Below are 18494 nucleotides of genomic sequence, written 5' to 3'. Positions count from 1 at the left end.
CCTGGCTGGGTCACTGTCTGTGCGGAGTCTGCACATCCTCCCCGTGTGTGCGTGGGTTTCCTCCGGGTGCTCCGGTTTCCTCCCACAGTCCAAAGATGTGCGGGTTAGGTGGATTGGCCATGCTAAATTGCCCGTAGTGTAAGGTTAATGGGGGGATTGTTGGGTTACGGGTATACGGGTTACGTGGGTTTAAGTAGGGTGATCATTGCTCGGCACAACATCGAGGGCCGAAGGGCCTGTTCTGTGCTGTACTGTTCTATGTTCTATGTACCCCTCGTCTGACAAGAAAACAGATTTTCTGGTCATTATCGTATTACTATTTGTGGGAATTTACAATGTGAAAATTGGCTGCCGCATTTCCTAAAGTACAACAGTGTTGACTTATTAACCTTATTATACCCTTTGTTTACCCTGACTTATTACACCCTTTTAATAGTTGCCTCTGAAGCACTTTGAGGCATCCAGTGTTCTTGTAAAACACAAAGTCTGCCTTTCTTTTCGAAATGGGGTGGAATTCGGATGCAACCAATTCCTTCTTCAGTCCCTTGACTGGAGATCTGCCAAATTGTTGCCCTGATAAACCACGTAAGCTCAGAATTTTGGGGGGTTTCTTCCCCCCCGATCTGCTGTGTTGGCTAATTTCTCAGCCTGGGCAGTGGCTGGGTTACTATCATCGGCCTAAAGAATCATGAGGAAAGTTAATTAGTTTCCCCTTCCTGACCGCTATCCAGTGTCCTGCTGGAGGTCCATGGGGGAAGATTTTCCTGGGTATGTTTTGTGGAAGCGACCTACCATTGGCAGGTGGCGGGATCTTTCGGTCCCACCACTGTCTCTGCAGTTTCATGTTCTCGTTGGGGAACCCGCAGCAAGGGATCTATAGTCTATTGACACCATCGAGGCTCATACACAAATGATGGCCACAAGGATATTTTCATGGAAACATAGTGAGTCACAAGAGTGGATTGAAAAAGTATTCAACCTGATACAATCATCCTCAGTTGTTATAATTTAACCTATAACTTTCTAAACATCTGAATTTCTGTGGTAACTATCAAAAAAAACAAGTATGTGTGTCGAAGAAATTATAAGTCAGCACTTTCAGTTTTCGCCAATGGTCCTTCAATTAAATACCAAGTTCATGGTGGGTGGGTGGGGGGGGGGGGGGGGGGGTTGGAGAGACCACAGTCATTCCAAATGTCCCTGCTTTACAGAGGTAAAGGCAGGCAATTTATATGATACAGTGAGCAATATCTAGGACAGAAAGCATTCTTTAGATTAGCAAGAGACAGAACAATGAGCAGGCCGGAGTTAGATTTCAATAACAGGCCTTGTGGTCCTTGCCTAAAAAAATAAGAATTGTATGCTGTCAGCAAAACAACGTGCAGCTGTACACTTGTTCACATTATGTGACCTTCTGACTATTTCATACAGAACTTCTTGACTGAAATAAGGCTAAATAGCCATCATGCTTTGCCAGGTGCTTATTTCCATGAAATATAGGCAAGCAACTGGTTAAAATGAATACAGGAAATTAAGGCAACTAATCCGCCAATTAAAGTCCTTTCGACAATGTGTTTCCATCCCACAGCTATGGAATTATAGTCTGTCAATTAACTTGTACAAGTTATAAGTGAAGTATGAATTTATAGAAACCTGACATATTTTGCGTTAATTTTGTAGCTCAAATCCTACTCTGACCCTTTCTAGTGTTAGTGCTAATAAGTTACTGATTAGGACTTACCTGTCAATTTTTTGATTTCAGAGTTGTCATATTCAAGAGGAAGGTGGTGAAGAGGAAGATGAAGAGGGTGTAGAGCTTACCTTCGAAGTAAGTCTCTGACGGACTGCAAAGTGTCCAAACAGTCGAAGTTCTGAAATTCAGTTTCCAACCACCAATTAAAGCGATCAGACGGACAAAAGAATTTCTGGGGGCGATTCAGAAGCCTCTAACTTGGTGTTGGGACAAGGCCGTTGAATCTCGCGAGAGGCTTCTCATAAGATATGCGGCATTCGAAATGTCTCGCGAGGTTGCGTTGACGTCACTTTCTGTTCCTCACTCTCGCTGGGCAAGATCCAGACCTGAATATTTAAATGAGTATAATTGCTCATTTAAATATCTGGACGCCGCCGGGGTGCCATTTAGTGCTGGTTCACACAATCGGTCGGAACGGCACCGGGGGGTGAGTGGGGCCTCCCAGGCCATTGGAGATCCCCGGGTGGTCAGGGACAGGGAAGGGTGGCATCCTGGTTCTCCCCTGGCACTTTGGCACTGCCATTCTGGCACCCTGGTAGTATCGCCCTCGCACTGTCAGTGTTCCTGCGTGGCAGTGCCTGGGTGCCAGGTTGGCACTGCCACAGATCGGGCCCGGGGATGCTTTGCCAGTTAGAGAGGGGTTTCAGGGGGGTAGATGAGTGGGGGGGGGTCATAGAAACAGGAGGGGGGTGCCGAAAGGGGGGGGGGGGGTGGACGAATCGGAGCAGCCTTCCAAAATGGCATCCCGATCTGCAAGGAGCCTTTTCTGCTGGCCTTGGCAGAGGCAATCTCCCCGAGGCCAAAGCAAATGGCACGTGCTGTTGAATAGCGGGATGTTTCTAAGCGCCACACCCCACTAAACGCACTGTCCAACGGACTTTAACTCAAGTCTGCTGAATCGCGTCCTCTGTGTGGCTTTACACTGACTGAAAATTGAACGTTCCAGGCCGATGACGATGTAGATGCAGTTCCACTGTAAAAAGTAACACATCAATAGTACACACATTAATGTTAATCCCATTATCTATGTAGCATGATTACTTAGAAAAATGATAGGAACATAGGGACAGGAGGAGGCCATTCAGCCCCTTGAGCCTGTCCTGCCATTCAATGAGATCATGGTTGACCAGTGGCCTAACTCCAATTTAAATTAGTCGCGCTTCACTCACTCTTATGCATGTACCTCACTTAGCAGACCGATTTGTAATCAGTAAGTGAATCAAAGGTTATGGGGATAAGGCGAGAAGGTGGAGTTAAGAATTATCAGATCAGTCACGGTCTCATTGAATAGCGGAGCAGACTAGATGGGCCAAATGGCCTACTGCTGCTCCTTCGTCTTACGGTCATAGCACAAATTCAATCATTTATCCTGCGCAATGAATTCTAAACACAGTGGTTAGCACTGTTGCTTCACCGCACCAGGGTCCCAGGTTCGATTCCCGGCTTGGGTCACTCTCCGTGCGGAGTCTGCACGTTCTTCCCGTGTCTGCGTGGGTTTCCTCCGGGTGCTCCGGTTTCCTCCCACAAGTCCCGAAAGACACACTGTTAGGTGAATTGAACATTCTGACTTCTCCCTCGGTGTACCCGAACAGACGCCAGAATGTGTCGACTAGGGGCTTTTCACAGTAAATTCATTTCAATGCAAGTCTACTTGTGACAATAAAGATTATTATTGAAGGATTAAGCAACACAGACATAAGACCAAAGTGCCGATGTTGTCCTCTCTGAGCAAATGTATAACATGTGTCCTTCTGTCCTTTAATGAAGTTTCTGTTTTGTTAATACCCCCAGTATCCCCTCCACCCAGCTCCCTGATGCATATGATCTTGACCTGGTGACTTTTCTATTTCGAGTTGAAATAACTTGTTTCATAAAACGTTATGTGGAATGTTTCTCTCCACCAGTGGCTCCTCCAGTCCTCCTGTATTCTCACGTCCCTCTGCACAATTCAGTCCGAGTAACCCTAAATCATGTTTATAGTACAGCGCAGTAGAGTTCGATCGCACACCTCAACTTTACCTACATCACGCGGGCAGCACGGTGGCGCAGTGGATTAACCCTGTTGCCTCACGGCGCTGAGGTCCCAGGTTCGATCCCAGCTCTGGGTCACTGTCTGTGTGGAGTTTTCACATTCTCCCCTTGTCTGCGTGGGTCTCGCCCCCACAACCCAAAGATGTGCAGGGTAGGTGGATTGTCCATGCTAAATTGCCCCTTAATTGGAAAAAATGAATTGGGTACTCTAAATTTACATAAAGAAAAAAATATATATTTTTTAAAAAAAACTTTACCTGCATCACCACTGAGCTATTGAGGCTTTGAAGCAGTCAACGCGCATTCATTGTCCTGTTTCCCACACCAAATTAAGCTTCAGGGCCTGCAAGAGAATTAATATTTTCTTCGTACTAAACTGAGAAAACTCATGCCTTCGTGTTCTTCTCCTAGGAAAAGGAGATGGAGAAACAGAGACTTCTGTACCAGCAATCCAGATTGCATAGCCGCGGAGCGGCGGAGATGGTTCTGCAAATGATTAGTGCTTGCAAAGGTACAGATTTTCAAGTGTGTGATCTTTAGAGTACGTCTTATTTTTCAATTTCACCAATTTAATGTGGCCAGTGTTGAAAGAGGAAGACATGAAGTGGAGATGCCGGCGTTGGACTGGGGTGAGCACAGTAAGAAGTCTTACAACACCAAGTTAAAGTCCAACAGGTTTGATTCAAACACGAGCTTTCGGAGCGCAGCTCCTTCCTCAGGTGAAAGAGGAAGAGTGTAAGGTGCCAATGACCCCCTACCTTGACCTCCTTTATACCTATCGATTCCTGCTGTACAAAATGTAAGCTTCATCTTGATCAACCAGTTCTTTTGTTTTGGGCCGTGGAAGTCAGGACCAGTGATTCAGCGATTGGGAGATCAGTTTAAAGTGGGGTCAGGAAAAGCACTCGTACTCCACCTGACCCCACAGCCAGAGGAACATAATTGAGCGTTTTTGTTGCAGAAAGGGGCAGCAGGGTAGCATGGTGGTTAGCATAAATGCTTCACAGCTCCAGGGTCCCAGGTTCGATTCCCGGCTGGGTCACTGTCTGTGTGGAGTCTGCACGTCCTCCCCCTGTGTGCGTGGGTTTCCTCCGGGTGCTCCGGTTTCCTCCCACAGTCCAAAGATGTGCGGGTTAGGTGAATTGGCCATGCTAAAATTGCCCGTAGTGTCCTAATAAAAGTAAGGTTAAGGGGGGGGGGTTGTTGGGTTACGGGTATAGGGTGGATACGTGGGTTTGAGTAGGGTGATCATGGCTTGGCACAACATCGAGGGCCGAAGGGCCTGTTCTGTGCTGTACTGTTCTATGTTCTATGTTCTAAGTCTTAAAGGTTTAGTTCCACCGGGAGCAGCAAGCAATGGGTGCTGTCTGCCTCAGAAAAAACAACTCACCTTGTTGCGAGGACATTTACACCTACCTAACCTGCTTCAGGGGTGGGTAAGGAATACCCCACGTTCACCCTAGGCTAAATATGGAGGGAGGGGCACTTGCGATTAGAAATCTACTCACTCTTCCTGACAACCATTTTGGGAAGCTATGTTGCCCCAGTGCCTGGGCCAGTAAGCCTTCTAAGTTGTTTTATTGTCCACAATGCAAATTGAAGTAATAAAGTAGTATAATGACAGTGCAAACAGTGTACTTGCCTCTCAGAGGTTACTTTATGAAAATGCAAATAATCTATTAAACTGAATCTTAAAAATGTGGTTACAGCAGTAGTGCAAGCTCATTGGCTTCAGTTAAATATATCACTGAAAAAGCAGCAGATGACTTTTTTCCCCCAATATTTTTCTTCCCCATCTTTCAGGTGAGCAGGGTGCAATGGTTTCCTCAACCCTGAAACTTGGGATTTCCATTCTGAACGGTGGTAACTGTGAGGTTCAACAGGTAAAAAATAATATTGCCTTATTCAACATTTTCATATCGAATGTTATCATAACTGCACAAATGTGCAAAAGTTGAGGTAAAACATATATGTGGCTGATTTGTGATGTCAGAAAAATACAATCGCTGCCGAACAATTAGGTTACGATAACCACAGAACGTTGCAGTTGTCAATGAATTGGTGCTAATTGTATTTTATTCAGAAAATGTGTTCGCAGCCCAAAGGCTGAATTGCCGTGCGGGTTGGGTCAAACAATTTGCACGTACGCTAACGGCGGGATTCTCTCGCCTCTCGGCGGCACGATGCGGACCGCCATTGGCCAGCGGCGGCCTCTTCTGGGCCCGCTGCCGTCAATGGTATTTCACGTTGAATCCACCCCACACCGCCGGGAAACCCGTGGCGGGCGGGCGCCGTCGGCGTTCCCAGAAGATCCCGCCGGTGTGAACAACCAGAAGATCTCGCCCTAAGTAACCAGGTTTAAGACATTGAAGTATTTGTACTCTTTGTTTAGAAAATGCTGGACTACCTGAAAGAGAAAAGGGACATTGGTTTCTTCCAGAGTGTGCAAGCCCTCATGCAAACCTGCAGGTGAGTGGGCTCGATATCGCGTGGTACACTGTGCGCATTATAGCCAGAAAGTTCAGTAGTCGAGGTTGTCAATTTGGTCAAACCGTCATCAGCACAAGTCATCGACTAAGCTAATGCCCTGCCATTAGGTTCACGTGGGGTTGCTGCCAATTCAATCACTTCCGCCGGGATATTCCCGTCCCACCGATGGGCCACAGGCTGCCCGGCGACGATGGGTGCAGTCGCTAGGAAATCCCGTTGATAATGGCAAGGTCGGTACAACCCGCTGGTGGGCCGCATCCTCCACTGAAAAACAGGCAGTATATCCCGCCCAGAGTTCTGGTGAGACAATAATGGGCAGGATTCAACCGAGAAATTTGTAAGTGTCATTTTAAACGGGTTAGCCGGGTGATTTTGGCTGGCTTATTGGGTGACATCCACACCGCTATTCAACCGCAGTCATTTCTTTGAGCATTGAAAGGGTGCCCCGATCTCTAAGTGAGCTGGGCTCTCCCACACGCCCCCATCCACCGACCATCACACCCCCCGCACCCCACCCCGGCCTGCCAAGTGAGGATATCCCGCTATGGGGTCGCTGAAGGCCCCTCCCTTTTCAGGACCCCCACCCTTAATCCTCCCAACCTGTATGAGACCCTTTCAGACCCGTCCTTCACCCACCCTCCATAACCCTCATGCCCTCTTTCATGGACATGCCCCCCCCCCTCCCCCTCAGGCCCTAACCCTTGACAGTGGCACCCTGGCACTTCCCTAGGCACCCTGGCAGTGCAAGGGGGGGGGCAATGCCAAGGTGCCATACTGGAAGTGCCTGGGTCCCAGAGGGAAAGCTGGGGGCCATCCTGCCCTATCCCCTACCACCCGGGGATCTCCGATGGCCCAGGAAACCCCCAGGTGCCGTTAGGTCTGGTCCACGTTTGTGTGGACTAGTACTGAATGGCGCCTGCTCAAGGCCTCACTGGGGAGGCCGTTAGTTCCCGGGCACCGGGAGAATCTGGCGCAGATATGTTCGGCTCATTTTGTTATGTTCGAATATCGAAACCAGAATGGTGCCAGATATGGAAATTAGTAAGAGAGGTTTGAGCTACTGAAACTATTCCCACGGGAACAGAAGAAGGAAGATTTAACACAGGTTTTTTCGGAGTTTTCACTGAGCTGTCTTTTTGCTCCCCATGTGGGGGTGATTACGGAGGTGGGTGGGTGTCACTGTCATCCGGTTTGTCATTGTCCCGAAGCGGGATCAGGGTGGGAAGATCTACCCCACCCGCAAGCAACATCTAGCCACTTAAAGGGACTTGTGGGCTTATTAAGGCCAATTGATAGAGGCTGACTGAATTTTCCAGTTGGTCCACTGTTGCCTATGGAATACTCTGGAGGAGGCGGCATGGGGAACCTGTTGCTCCATGACAAGGGAATGTGGAAATTTTGGGAAATGGATGAAGACCATTTGACCTTTGATGCAGGTGCGGGCGATGCCTTTGGATGGCAGGTAGCTTGGTCGCCAGCTGCTTCTGACCCATAAACAGTGGTGCCTTGAGCTGCCAGATTTCCCCAGGCCTGAAAACCCCAGAAACCCTGTAATATGGGTTAAAGTGTGAGGGACCCTCCTCCACTGTTTAAATAGGGAGCCCACCTCCTCCGAGCTGGTGGGCTGCTTGACCCCCTGCTCGACCCCCTGCTCTGCCTCACTTCAACCCTGATTGGGTTGGATTTGAGATTATAAAGAAACTTCCCTTCTCAACCAACACTAACACACCAGTTGCTTGGGGTTAAAGTGACCCTTATAGACTCAGCTTGTATAGCTATTAGAAATGGTAGAAAAATGAAATCTGAATATCTACAGCATCGAGAAAGCAAATCGCTATAGTAATGTGAGGTATACATGAGAAATGAAAATCGCTTATTGTCACGAGTAGGCTTCAATGAAGTTACTGTGAAAAGCCCCTAGTCGCCACATTCCACCACCTGTTCGGGGAGGCTGGTACGGGAATCGAACCGTGCTGCTGGCCTGCCTTGGTCTGCTTTCAAAGCCAGCGATTTAGCCCAGTGTGCTAAACAGCCACTACATGATTAGTGGAAAAGTTTTTAGAGCAGAATGGATGGAGAAATAAATACTTCACACAGCGTGTACGTTCTCGGCAGATATTCCGATTCCTAGCCAGGACTTTACACGTCAACGATAGGAAATAATTTTATCAGCTGATCCGAAAGTAGATTTTGATTTTCCTCCGCACTCTTCCCACTCATTCTATAACTGTAGTGTTTTATAATGAGCACCATGCTGGGTGTGATTTGAATCAGATCTGATGAGAGCTTGGACATGTCAGTTGATGCACTGTAAAAATAGTAAGCGTCCCGGTACTGTTATCCGTCACCATGATGAGCAGAGTCATGAACACTAACAAACATCCGTCCGTTCCTTTCCTCTCGGTAATTTTTTTGGACAGTTTTGACATTTTCAGGAACAGTTGCCACAATATGCAAGTCATTAATATATGCTGCCAATCTTGTGATGTACCTGTAGATACAAGGATTGGTTTCACTGGCACTTACTAACCATGTTCATTCTATGTTTAATGGTGTTTGTGATCATATCAACAGGATTTGAGCACTAGAACTCTGAGAGAACTGGGGCAGCTCTTGCTGGTGGCATGTATTGAGCCAGGAAGGGCCTATCTTTTGCTGGAATGGTGGCATACAAGGACCTCGCCTCTGGGAGGGAAGGCCCCATGGCCAAGCTTCCTGCCCCACTGCCCCAATTCAGACCCTTAATTGGCCAATTAGTGACCACTTATGGGCCTCATTCCACCAATGTTGCTGTTAACCCAACTGCAGGTGGGCTTCTCGCCATGTGGCATGCAATAGGCAAGCTTCTGGCAAGGGGGGGTGTGGAGAACAAAGACACTCGATCAAGAAGGGGGGCGGGCAGTGGCTAACGAAAACCACCTCCCTGCGACCCCCCCCGCCCCCACCCTGTGAGACAACCCCCTCCGCCCCACGTGACCTACCTATCGCTTGATCTGTTCTGCAATCCTGAGATTCCAGACCCTGTTCTTCCAGCATCCCTCTTGGTGCTGTTGAGCACAAAGAGGCCGGTAGCTATTGGTCGGCGAGACCTCGCCTCCGGGGTCTTGGTTCCGGGGGGGGAAGGCCTGAAGGCTGGCCCCAGTGCCTGATTGGCGTGTGGTTTGGTGGGCCTTCCAGAAAAGAGGCAGCATGGATCTCTCAACTGCTCTCCATCCAACCACAAAGACCCCTGACACCTCGCCAAGGTTGCACCGTAGATTTGAAATTCGTTGTACCTCCATCGAACCTTCGCCCGAAAATCCTTGATAAGAGCACAATAATGTTTGTAGTCAATGAAATGATTGTTCCTGAGTAAGGCAGACATGTCCAACCTTGTACAGTCCAGATTGTTGCATTAGAAAATAAGAATTTATCTGGAATCAGACGCAACGGATTTCTCATTTTATAGACCCATCCTTTACAACACACAAAGCCATTCGCTCATTTTTTAAATTGGTGAGTGCCAAATGATTTTATTTAAACACACAGGCCTCTTACATTTGTTCACGCAGATGTGTCTGTGTGGTAACCCGAAGGAACCCACTTATGTGTTGCCTGCACAGGAACTTCCAGGTTGCTGCACAGTGGGCTAAATAGCTGGCTTGGAATGCAGAAAGGGCTGGTTTAGCACACAAGGCTAAATCGCTGGCTTTGAAAACAGACAAAGCAGGCCAGCAGCACGGTTCAATTCCCGTACCAGCCTCCCCGAACAGGCGGTGGAATGTGGCGACTAGGGGCTTTTCACAGTAACTTCATTTGAAGCCTACTCGTGACAATAAGCGATTTTTCATTTTTCATTTCATTTCAGTCACAGGGACCTCTTAGCTAAGCCATTCGAAGACTAACTCCACAACCCTGCGCTCTCTCTCCCCCATAGCCCTGTATCTTTCTCTGCTTCAGCTACTAATCTGAAACTATTTTTATGCCTCTTCCTTTTACTCCAATGAAAAGAAGCAGCACGGGGGCACAGTGGTTAGCACTGCTGCCTCACGGCACTGGGGACTCGGGTTCGATTCCCAGCTTGCGATACTGTCTGTGAAGTTTACATTTTCTCCCCGTGTCTGTGTGAGTTTCCTCCCTCAGTCCAAAGATGTGCAGGTTAGGTGGAGTGACCATGCTAAATTGCCCCTTAGGTTGAGGTTACAGGGTGGGGAATAGGGCCTGGCTAGGATGATCTTTCAAACGGTCGGTGCAGACTCGATGGGCTGAATGGCCTGTTTCTGTACTGTAAAGATTCTATGATTCTATTCTACAGCACCGGGGAGCAGGGCCAGGTGAAGAGCGGGAACTCGGAAATAAAGAAAAAGTGTTTTGCCATCCCCTCTGACTTCGATATGTTGAAGCGTAGGGTAAACAAGTAGCTGTTAACTTTTAAGTTCAATTCCCGTACCAGCCTCCCCAAACAGGCGCCGGAATGTGGTGACTAGGGGCTTTTCACAGTAACTTCATTGAAGCCTACTTGTGACAATAAGCGATTATTAAACTGGGCTGGTTTAGCACAGTGGGCTAAACAGCAGGCTTGAAATGCAGAACATGGCCGGCAGCGCTGGTTCAATCCCCGTACCGGCCTCCCCGAACAGGTGCCGGAATGTGGCGACTAGGGGATTTTCACAGTGACTTCATTGAAGCCCGCTTGTGACAATAAGTGATTATTATTATGGGCAGCACGGTAGCATAGTGGTTAGCACAATTGCTTCACAGCTCCAGGGTCCCAGGTTCAATTCCTGGCTTGGATCACTGTCTGTGCGGAGTCTGCACATTCTCCCCAAGTCTGCGTGGGCTTCCTCCGGGTGCTCCGGTTTCCTCCCACAGTCCAAAGATGTGCAGGTTAAGTGGATTGGCCATGCTAACTTGTCCTTAGTGTCCAAAATTGCCTTTTGTGTTGGGTGGGCTTACTGGGTTATGGGGTTGGGTGGGGATGTGGGCTTGGGTTGGGTGCTCCTTCCAAGAGCCGGTGCAGACTCGATGGGCCGAATGGCCTCCTTCTGCACTGTAAATGCTATGCAAATTCTGTGTGTCTAATTAGCTGTGGAAATTATTTTCTCATAGTGTGCTGGATCTCAATGCTTTTGAAAGACAGAATAAGGCTGAAGGCCTCGGTATGGTCACAGAAGATGGAACAAGTAAGTATTATGGCTCCAAACTAAAAATCTGAAATGTGGAAATAACAAAATAATACCTGTGGGGCTATATATATATATTGAAGTTGTGTAAATGCATTGGTGTAGCAGAGAATTTATTATTTTCATCACAGACCACATCCTAATATATTTTACTATAATTCTTTCACATGCTTTGCGTTTTGTTTGCTTATTTTCTCTAACTTTGTAGATCAGTTAACCAGTATACTCTTAATTTATAATTCAGTTCATTTTATTTCAATAATATTTACTGATTGATTAATTGTTTGTTTTCTATTTTTTTTTAACTCATCTTCCGCCCTCCTTTCCTTTCGCTTTTCTCTGGCCCACAGTCATCAAACGTGAAAGTGGTAAATAATTGTTTAGGTTTTTTTTTCCTTTATTTTTTTTTTATTTTTCCTCTCACGTGATCTTTGTGCAGGTCAAAACCAACAAAACAGCTTCTGATCCCCTGGCCATTTGCCTGGTAAATGTCAGCAGCGCAGACCTGGCGAGGTACCGTCGCTGAGATTCGAAAGAGCCTTTAGCCTCAATTCGATTTGTTGCTTCAGAATCAAATGAAAAGTGACCCAGTAGGAACAAAGCATTAGAAATAAAAACCCGCCCAGGTCAATTTGCAGCACAGTGATTGTGACACAAAATTCTGAAGAGGCCATCAACTTTTTTTTTTGTGAGGGGGAGGAGGGGTGGGGTGGGGGAGTGCAAAGTTGTTTCACTGAGTTCATAACCCAATCGATAACTCACCTGTTTCTCGTAGCGAAAGCTAGACTTCGCTGGTTAAGTCTAGCAAATTAACCAACACTAGGTTGGGGCCTCACGGTAGCATGGTGGTTAGCATCAATGCTTCACAGCTCCAGGGTCCCAGGTTCGATTCCCGGCTGGGTCACTGTCTGTGCGGAGTCTGCACGTCCTCCCCGTGTGTGCGTGGGTTTCCTCCGGGTGCTCCGGTTTCCTCCCACAGTCCAAAGATGTGCGGGTTAGGTGGATTGGCCATGCTAAATTGCCCGTAGTGTAAGGTTAATGGGGGGATTATTGGGTTACGGGTATACGGGTTGCGTGGGTTTAAGTAGGGTGATCATTGCTCGGCACAACATCGAGGGCCGAAGGGCCTGTTCTGTGCTGTACTGTTCTATAATTCTAGACTTTCCACCCCACCCCCCCTCCTCCTTTCAATCTTTCCTTCCTCTTGAGCTGAACCATTAGTAGCTGAAAGGGCGGCCAGGCGCCCTTATTCTTATATCTTATTGAGGCAGCACGGCGGTTAGCATGGTTGCTTCACAGCTCCAGGGTCCCAGGTTCGATTCCCGGCTTGGGTCACTGTCTGTGTGGAGTCTGCACGTCCTCCCCATGTCTGCGTGGGTTTCCTCCGGGTGCTCCGGTTTCCTCCCACAGTCCAAAGACATGCAGGTCAGGTGGATTGGCCGCGATAAATTGCCCTTCGTGTCCAAAAAGGTTCGGTGGGGTTACGGAGATAGGGTGGAGGGGTGGGCTTTAAGTCGGGTGCCCTTTCCAAGAGCCGGTGCAGACTCCATGGGCCTCCTTCGGCACTGTAAATTCTGAGGTAGTCTGGGTTGGTTGTCCTGCACTGTTTTTTGCTATCCCTTCCAACAGGGAACACCCATTTATGGTACAATGCAAAATGGCCACATCTTGTACTTCAAGGAAGACTACGTTCCTTTACTCCAGTCACGGCATTAAACTTTAACTTAAAATTGAATTGAGGCCATTTTTAAACACCCAGGTCAAGGAGTGAGGAATCAAAAATGGGAGGCAGGTTGGGAAATATGGCGGGTTGGCTCATCTGACCTCACAGTCAGTAACCATGTCCAGAAATTTCAGCCCAGTCCTACCGCTAAATTCTGCGGGACCGGCAAAAACCCTCATTCCTGAGAGTCCAGCCTTTACGTCTTCCCCCACTCTCATTCCCTCCTCCACACACCTCCTTCTGACCATTAGCTGGGTAAGTGTAATAGTTTACTAAATGTTCCTGTTTCTTATAGACACTGAAGAGTCACTATTAGACTGCTCCTGGGGACGAGTGGATCAAGATGGCCAAAGGCTAAGTCACAAGACCATGGGCAGCACGGTAGCACAGTGGATAGCATTGTGGCTTCACAGCGCCAGGGTCCCAGATTCGATTCCCCGCTGGGTCACTGTCTGTGTGGAGTTTGCACGTTCTCCCCGTGTCTGCGTGGGTTTCCTCTGGGTGCTCCGGTTTCCTCCCACAGTCCAAAGATGTGCAGGTTAGGTGGTTTGGCCATGCTAAATTGCCCTTCGTGTCCAACAGGGCTTAAGTGGGTTGGTGCAGACTCGATGGACCGAATGGCCTCCTTCTGCACTATATGTTTTATTTTTTTAAAAAGACTCCAAGCTCTGAATTCATCCCACCAAACTCAATCTTTCTCTTTTATTTAGTCTTCTGTGCGATATAGGCTTTGCTGGCTGGGCTAGCATTTGTTGCCTATCCCTATTTGCCCTTTCAGAGAGTGGTGAACTGCCTCCTTAAACTGCAGAAATACATGTTATAGGAACACCTACAAAGGTATTAGGGAGGTAGTTTCAGCAATATTGAAGGAACCTCGACATGGTTCTACGTCAGGATGGTGTGTGACTCGGAGGGGAACTTGCAGGTTGTAGTTCGGTGCACATTTAGAAGGTGCTGTCGAAGGAGCCGTGCTGAGTTGTTGTAGATGGTACAGTAGCAAGCACTGTTGCTTCACAGCGACAGGGTCCCACCTTCGATTCTCAGCTTGGCTCACCGTCTGTGCAGAGTCTGCACGTTCTCCTCGTGTCTGCGTGGGTTTCCTTCGGGGGCTCCGGTTTCCTCCCACAAGTCCCGAAAGATGTGCTGTTCGGTGAATTGGACATTCTGAATTCTCCCTCCGTGTACCTGAATAGGCGCCGGAGTGTGGCGACTCGGGGCTTTTCACAGTAACTTCATTGCAGTGTTAATGTAAACTACTTGAGACACTAATTATTAATATTACTGTGGGTCAGTGGTGGAGGGAGTGAATGTTGAAGGTGGTGGATGAGGTGACAATCAAGCGGGGCAGCTTTGTCCTGGATGGTGTCAAACTTCCTGAGTGTTGTTGGAGCTACACTCATCCAGGCAAGTGGCGAGTATTCCATCACACTCCTGACTTGTTCCTTGTGGATGGTAGACAGGCTTTGCAAGTCAGGAGGTGAGTTGCTGAAGAGTTCCCAGCCTCTCACCAGCTCCTGCAGCCACAGTATCTATATGGCTGGTCCAGTTCAGTTTCTGGGTAGTGGTAACCCCATGATGTTAATAGTATGGATTCAGTGATGGCCATACCATTGAATGTCATGGGATGATGGTTGGATTTTCTCTTGTTGGAGATGATCAATTGCCTGGCAATTGTGTGGCCCAAATATTGCTTCCCACTTATCAGCCCAAGCCTGAAGGTCCTGTTGCATGAGAAGTGAATTCCTTCAATATCTGAAGAGCTGCAAGTTGTGCATCTACTGCTGGCTCTTCCATGTGGCTTTCATAAATGAGGTCCTACTATTCAAATCAGTAGGAAATCCATGCTATTCCCTCACCTTCCCATAAATGTCAGAGCTAGAATATCAACATGCTATTTGACTGGTATTACTATCAAACCCAACCTTAAACTCACGCAATGGGCGGAATGCTCTCCTCCTTGCCCCCAATGGAATCTTCTAGTCCTGCCAAAATTAACCCAATGTAGGCTTGGGTGAGGAATGTAAATTGCCATTGACTTCGGTGGGACCGGGAGCGGCCAATGATGAGCCACCTTTGCCATGGGAAAACCTGCCACAGTTAGGGGGGGGCATGGAGGATTTTGACCAATGTCTCCGCAAATGCATTGTCGACCATGCCCCACTGGATGGTGACCAGGGTTGGAGAACTGCGGCCAATTCCATCCCCCACCCACCAAGCCTGAGGGCACTGAGGCCGATTTTCGGGCTTCAGTTGGCCAAGGTTGGAATGACGTTCAGGGTTCCGGTATGAGTAGGAGTTTTCGAATTTCACAGTAGGTATCTGTGTATCACCTTCATCAAATTAACGTAACAATCGGCTGAATAACGGAGAAAAAGGCCGTTTAACTTTCCGATTCGCAAGAACATTCCAGTAGCTTTCCGTGGCATTTTAAAATAACACATTTGCTTTATCTGGGGAAAAAATCCCAACAGAACCAAGATTTCTGGAACACTTTTCTCAAAATTATCGAAGGAGTCAAGTGCTGAATCTCTGGAAAGCAATGCAGGATGATGTGACCTAAAAAGATTAAGCCAATTAACAAAATTGTGAAACTAAAATTGCATTTGGAAGAAACAATTTCAAATCCTTGAATTTAATCTTTTTAAAACACCATCTCATTGTTTTGATCAGATAGTTGCTTTTTTGGTTAACTATGATCTGCAGTGCATGTTTAATAATACTTTGAATGAATGGGTTTCTGATTTTGCTGGGTACATTTTTATAATCTTGAATGTGTCCAGATCCAGTCCATTGCCAGGTGAGAGTTTCTGGTGTGACTTGCGTGCATATATAACCTCGGCCAAGTTGTGTGTGTCCATTGCCTTAAAATTAACAATCGAGTTATTTTAAAGCATTTATGAGAAGGCGTTAACTTTTAAATGATTTGATGAGTACTAAACGTACAGTAGTCAATTATGTTTAACCACCCCTATTGGTTAATCTATTTTTCAGAAGGCAAACAAAACGGTTCTGGTATGTTGATGAGGATTGCCAGTAAAAGGATTGTTGCATTGTGTGTTTTTATTTCTGGAACTCTCACTCACCTACTCATCCATTCTCCATAGAGTAGATTTTACCTCATAAAACCATGATTACCACTGTCTGTAACTAATTCATCCCCGTTCACGTTGAGTGGCTACGATTTTTCTTCATTTTAATACTGTTTAAAAACAGTGGGCCAAATTTTCACCCCAAGGAGGAAGGCTCAATTCAGGCTAATCTAATTCCTGCAGCTAGTGCAAATGTCGTGTTTGTGGCAAGTCAGCGCATTTCTGCTGTGTTTATCTCATTGCTTTACCAAAAACAAAGAGCGGGGGGGGGGGGGGGGGGGGGGGGGGGGGTGCCTGATAAAGACAGAAAAGGCCTCTTTGCATTAGTAACCTTGGCATCCCTCCATCTTAAAAAAAAAACTAAGCAAACTGCAGATCGAACCGGAGCTTTTAGTATGCCTTCTAAAAGCTGCTTTTGTATCGGAAGAAAGCAAATTCACATCAACAGCATGATGGCAGTCAAATATTTTAGTGGCAGAAAAAAAACATAGCTGTGCTTGCTTTTTCTGCTGTATTTGATAGCCTGCCATCTCTGGCGAATCTCAAGAAAACGACGCGACTGCAAACCATCTGTGTAGCTGTCTCATTAATATATTTCCAAGTGGTAGCTCGCAATTGGGGAAAATAGAATGGCTCATTCATTATATCCCACAGTTAGCCATCCGAAATGGCTGATCCATTTTGAGCAGAGTACTATTGTGGTGGTTACACTACTGAACTAGACCCCCGAAAGGTGAGAGCCTAGATCCTGCAATAATGTTGTGAAATCAAACACGGTACTTACCAAGAAAGGGCCTGTTGGGCCACTAATCTTGTGCTTATTGACAGTCATTTCTGTTTGCTACCTGGAACACAGTTGATTTCTGCTCCGTGAGATATCGGAATGGGGTGAAATCCCTACTTTTGGCCAGGACGTGAAATGGACTGAAAGGGATCAGCCACTTGTTAGGCGCCCTGCTTGATTTTCCATTCCATTGAAGTCGCTGAAAATTGAGCCAGGTGTAACATGGACAGCCAGACCACTGTGGTATGTTTCCATGCCCTGTTGAAATCAAAATGTATCCCCCTGTGGTCGTATGACTAGAGGAAATACGGTACCTGGGAGTGCTGAGCCACTATTGGTGGAGAAGGCTCGCTGCTCATTGGCCCAATGGTTTGTATTTCATTGGTCAGAGTGTAAGGTAGCTCCGCCCAGTGAAGTGGAGTATAAGAGCCCGTGTTTCCCAGCAGCCTGCCTTTTCTGTACTCGAGCTGCTGGGGAAACATCTTGTTGATTAAAGCCTTCAATTCGGACTACATCCTCGTTTCAGTAGTTATTGATTGCGCATCACCCTCATAATTGCCGGCAGGAATAAGCAGTTGGCTCTGCAATACTCAAACCATCCACTACACCAAATAAAGGGATTAAACAAGGGACTTGGCAAGGTGCCCATTATTCAGCTACTTTTTTGTAACCCCAGGTTATGAAATCTATTTGGCAAGCAGCTACGAGAGAAACAACAGCCAAGTACAATAAGGTACATGCTGTGCTGATACCGATAGGCTATATCGAATCTAGGTTTCTGGATCGTCTCGGGAATCTCAGATCACCAAATCTCAACACCTGCAGTAGTTGCTGTGCGCTGAACATTTTTGCTTTGCAAAGATGCCGGACTCATGCCACAAGCTACGAATAGTCAAGACTCCAAACGTGATGATCACAAACCACCTGCAGCCTTTCCAAATCAGCAACGAACACTCGTATGTCACATATGCACTCATTAAAGTTTCCTGGAAAATAACAATGCAGTCCATCCTCAAATATCTCAATCGCACATCCTTCCTCACTTGCTTGCCCTCTCCTTCACATACCAGCTCTTGCCAAATGTCTAATCTGTTTGACATCCTGCACTAAACCCAGTGCGGTATTCAATTATAAAGTGATCTTTTTACATTAATAGATACCACGTGAATTTTACTCCTGGGCCAACCTTCTGGGGAAATCACTAACAGTGCTGTTAAATGGCCCTTGCATGGCTGATTCTGGTCCTGCCAATGTTAAAATTTCCTGACAGCGTAGACCCCACCACGTGGTAAACACATAACAAGAGTTGGAAGGTATTGAGATGTTAGTGCCGGGTCCTCCGTGTAAAGTAAATCCACTCAGAGAAGATGTTGTTAGTTCCACGATATGAAAATTTTGACCAGATTTTCTTTTCCCATTTTTTTATTGAAGTGATTTTTTTTCCTTAACATTATCAGTGTTA

At 47.0% G+C, this 18494-nt stretch overlaps 1 protein-coding gene across 1 annotated transcript in view; it reads left to right on the top strand.

Annotated features, from left to right (window-relative positions):
- LOC119957898 (ryanodine receptor 1-like) overlaps positions 1 to 18494 on the top strand; it is a 463450-nt gene that overhangs the window by 366913 nt on the left and 78043 nt on the right. The window contains exons 79-85 of the mRNA XM_038786087.1: positions 1763 to 1828; positions 4196 to 4295; positions 5588 to 5667; positions 6177 to 6253; positions 11363 to 11436; positions 11787 to 11804; positions 16151 to 16171. Of these exons, the coding sequence (XP_038642015.1) occupies positions 1763 to 1828; positions 4196 to 4295; positions 5588 to 5667; positions 6177 to 6253; positions 11363 to 11436; positions 11787 to 11804; positions 16151 to 16171 (436 nt within the window). The remainder of the gene's footprint in view (positions 1 to 1762; positions 1829 to 4195; positions 4296 to 5587; positions 5668 to 6176; positions 6254 to 11362; positions 11437 to 11786; positions 11805 to 16150; positions 16172 to 18494) is intronic.

Source organism: Scyliorhinus canicula, chromosome 27 (assembly GCF_902713615.1).
Source record: "Scyliorhinus canicula chromosome 27, sScyCan1.1, whole genome shotgun sequence".
NCBI classification, from domain to species: Eukaryota; Metazoa; Chordata; class Chondrichthyes; order Carcharhiniformes; family Scyliorhinidae; genus Scyliorhinus; species Scyliorhinus canicula.
This window is presented reverse-complemented; position numbering and strand designations above follow the sequence as displayed.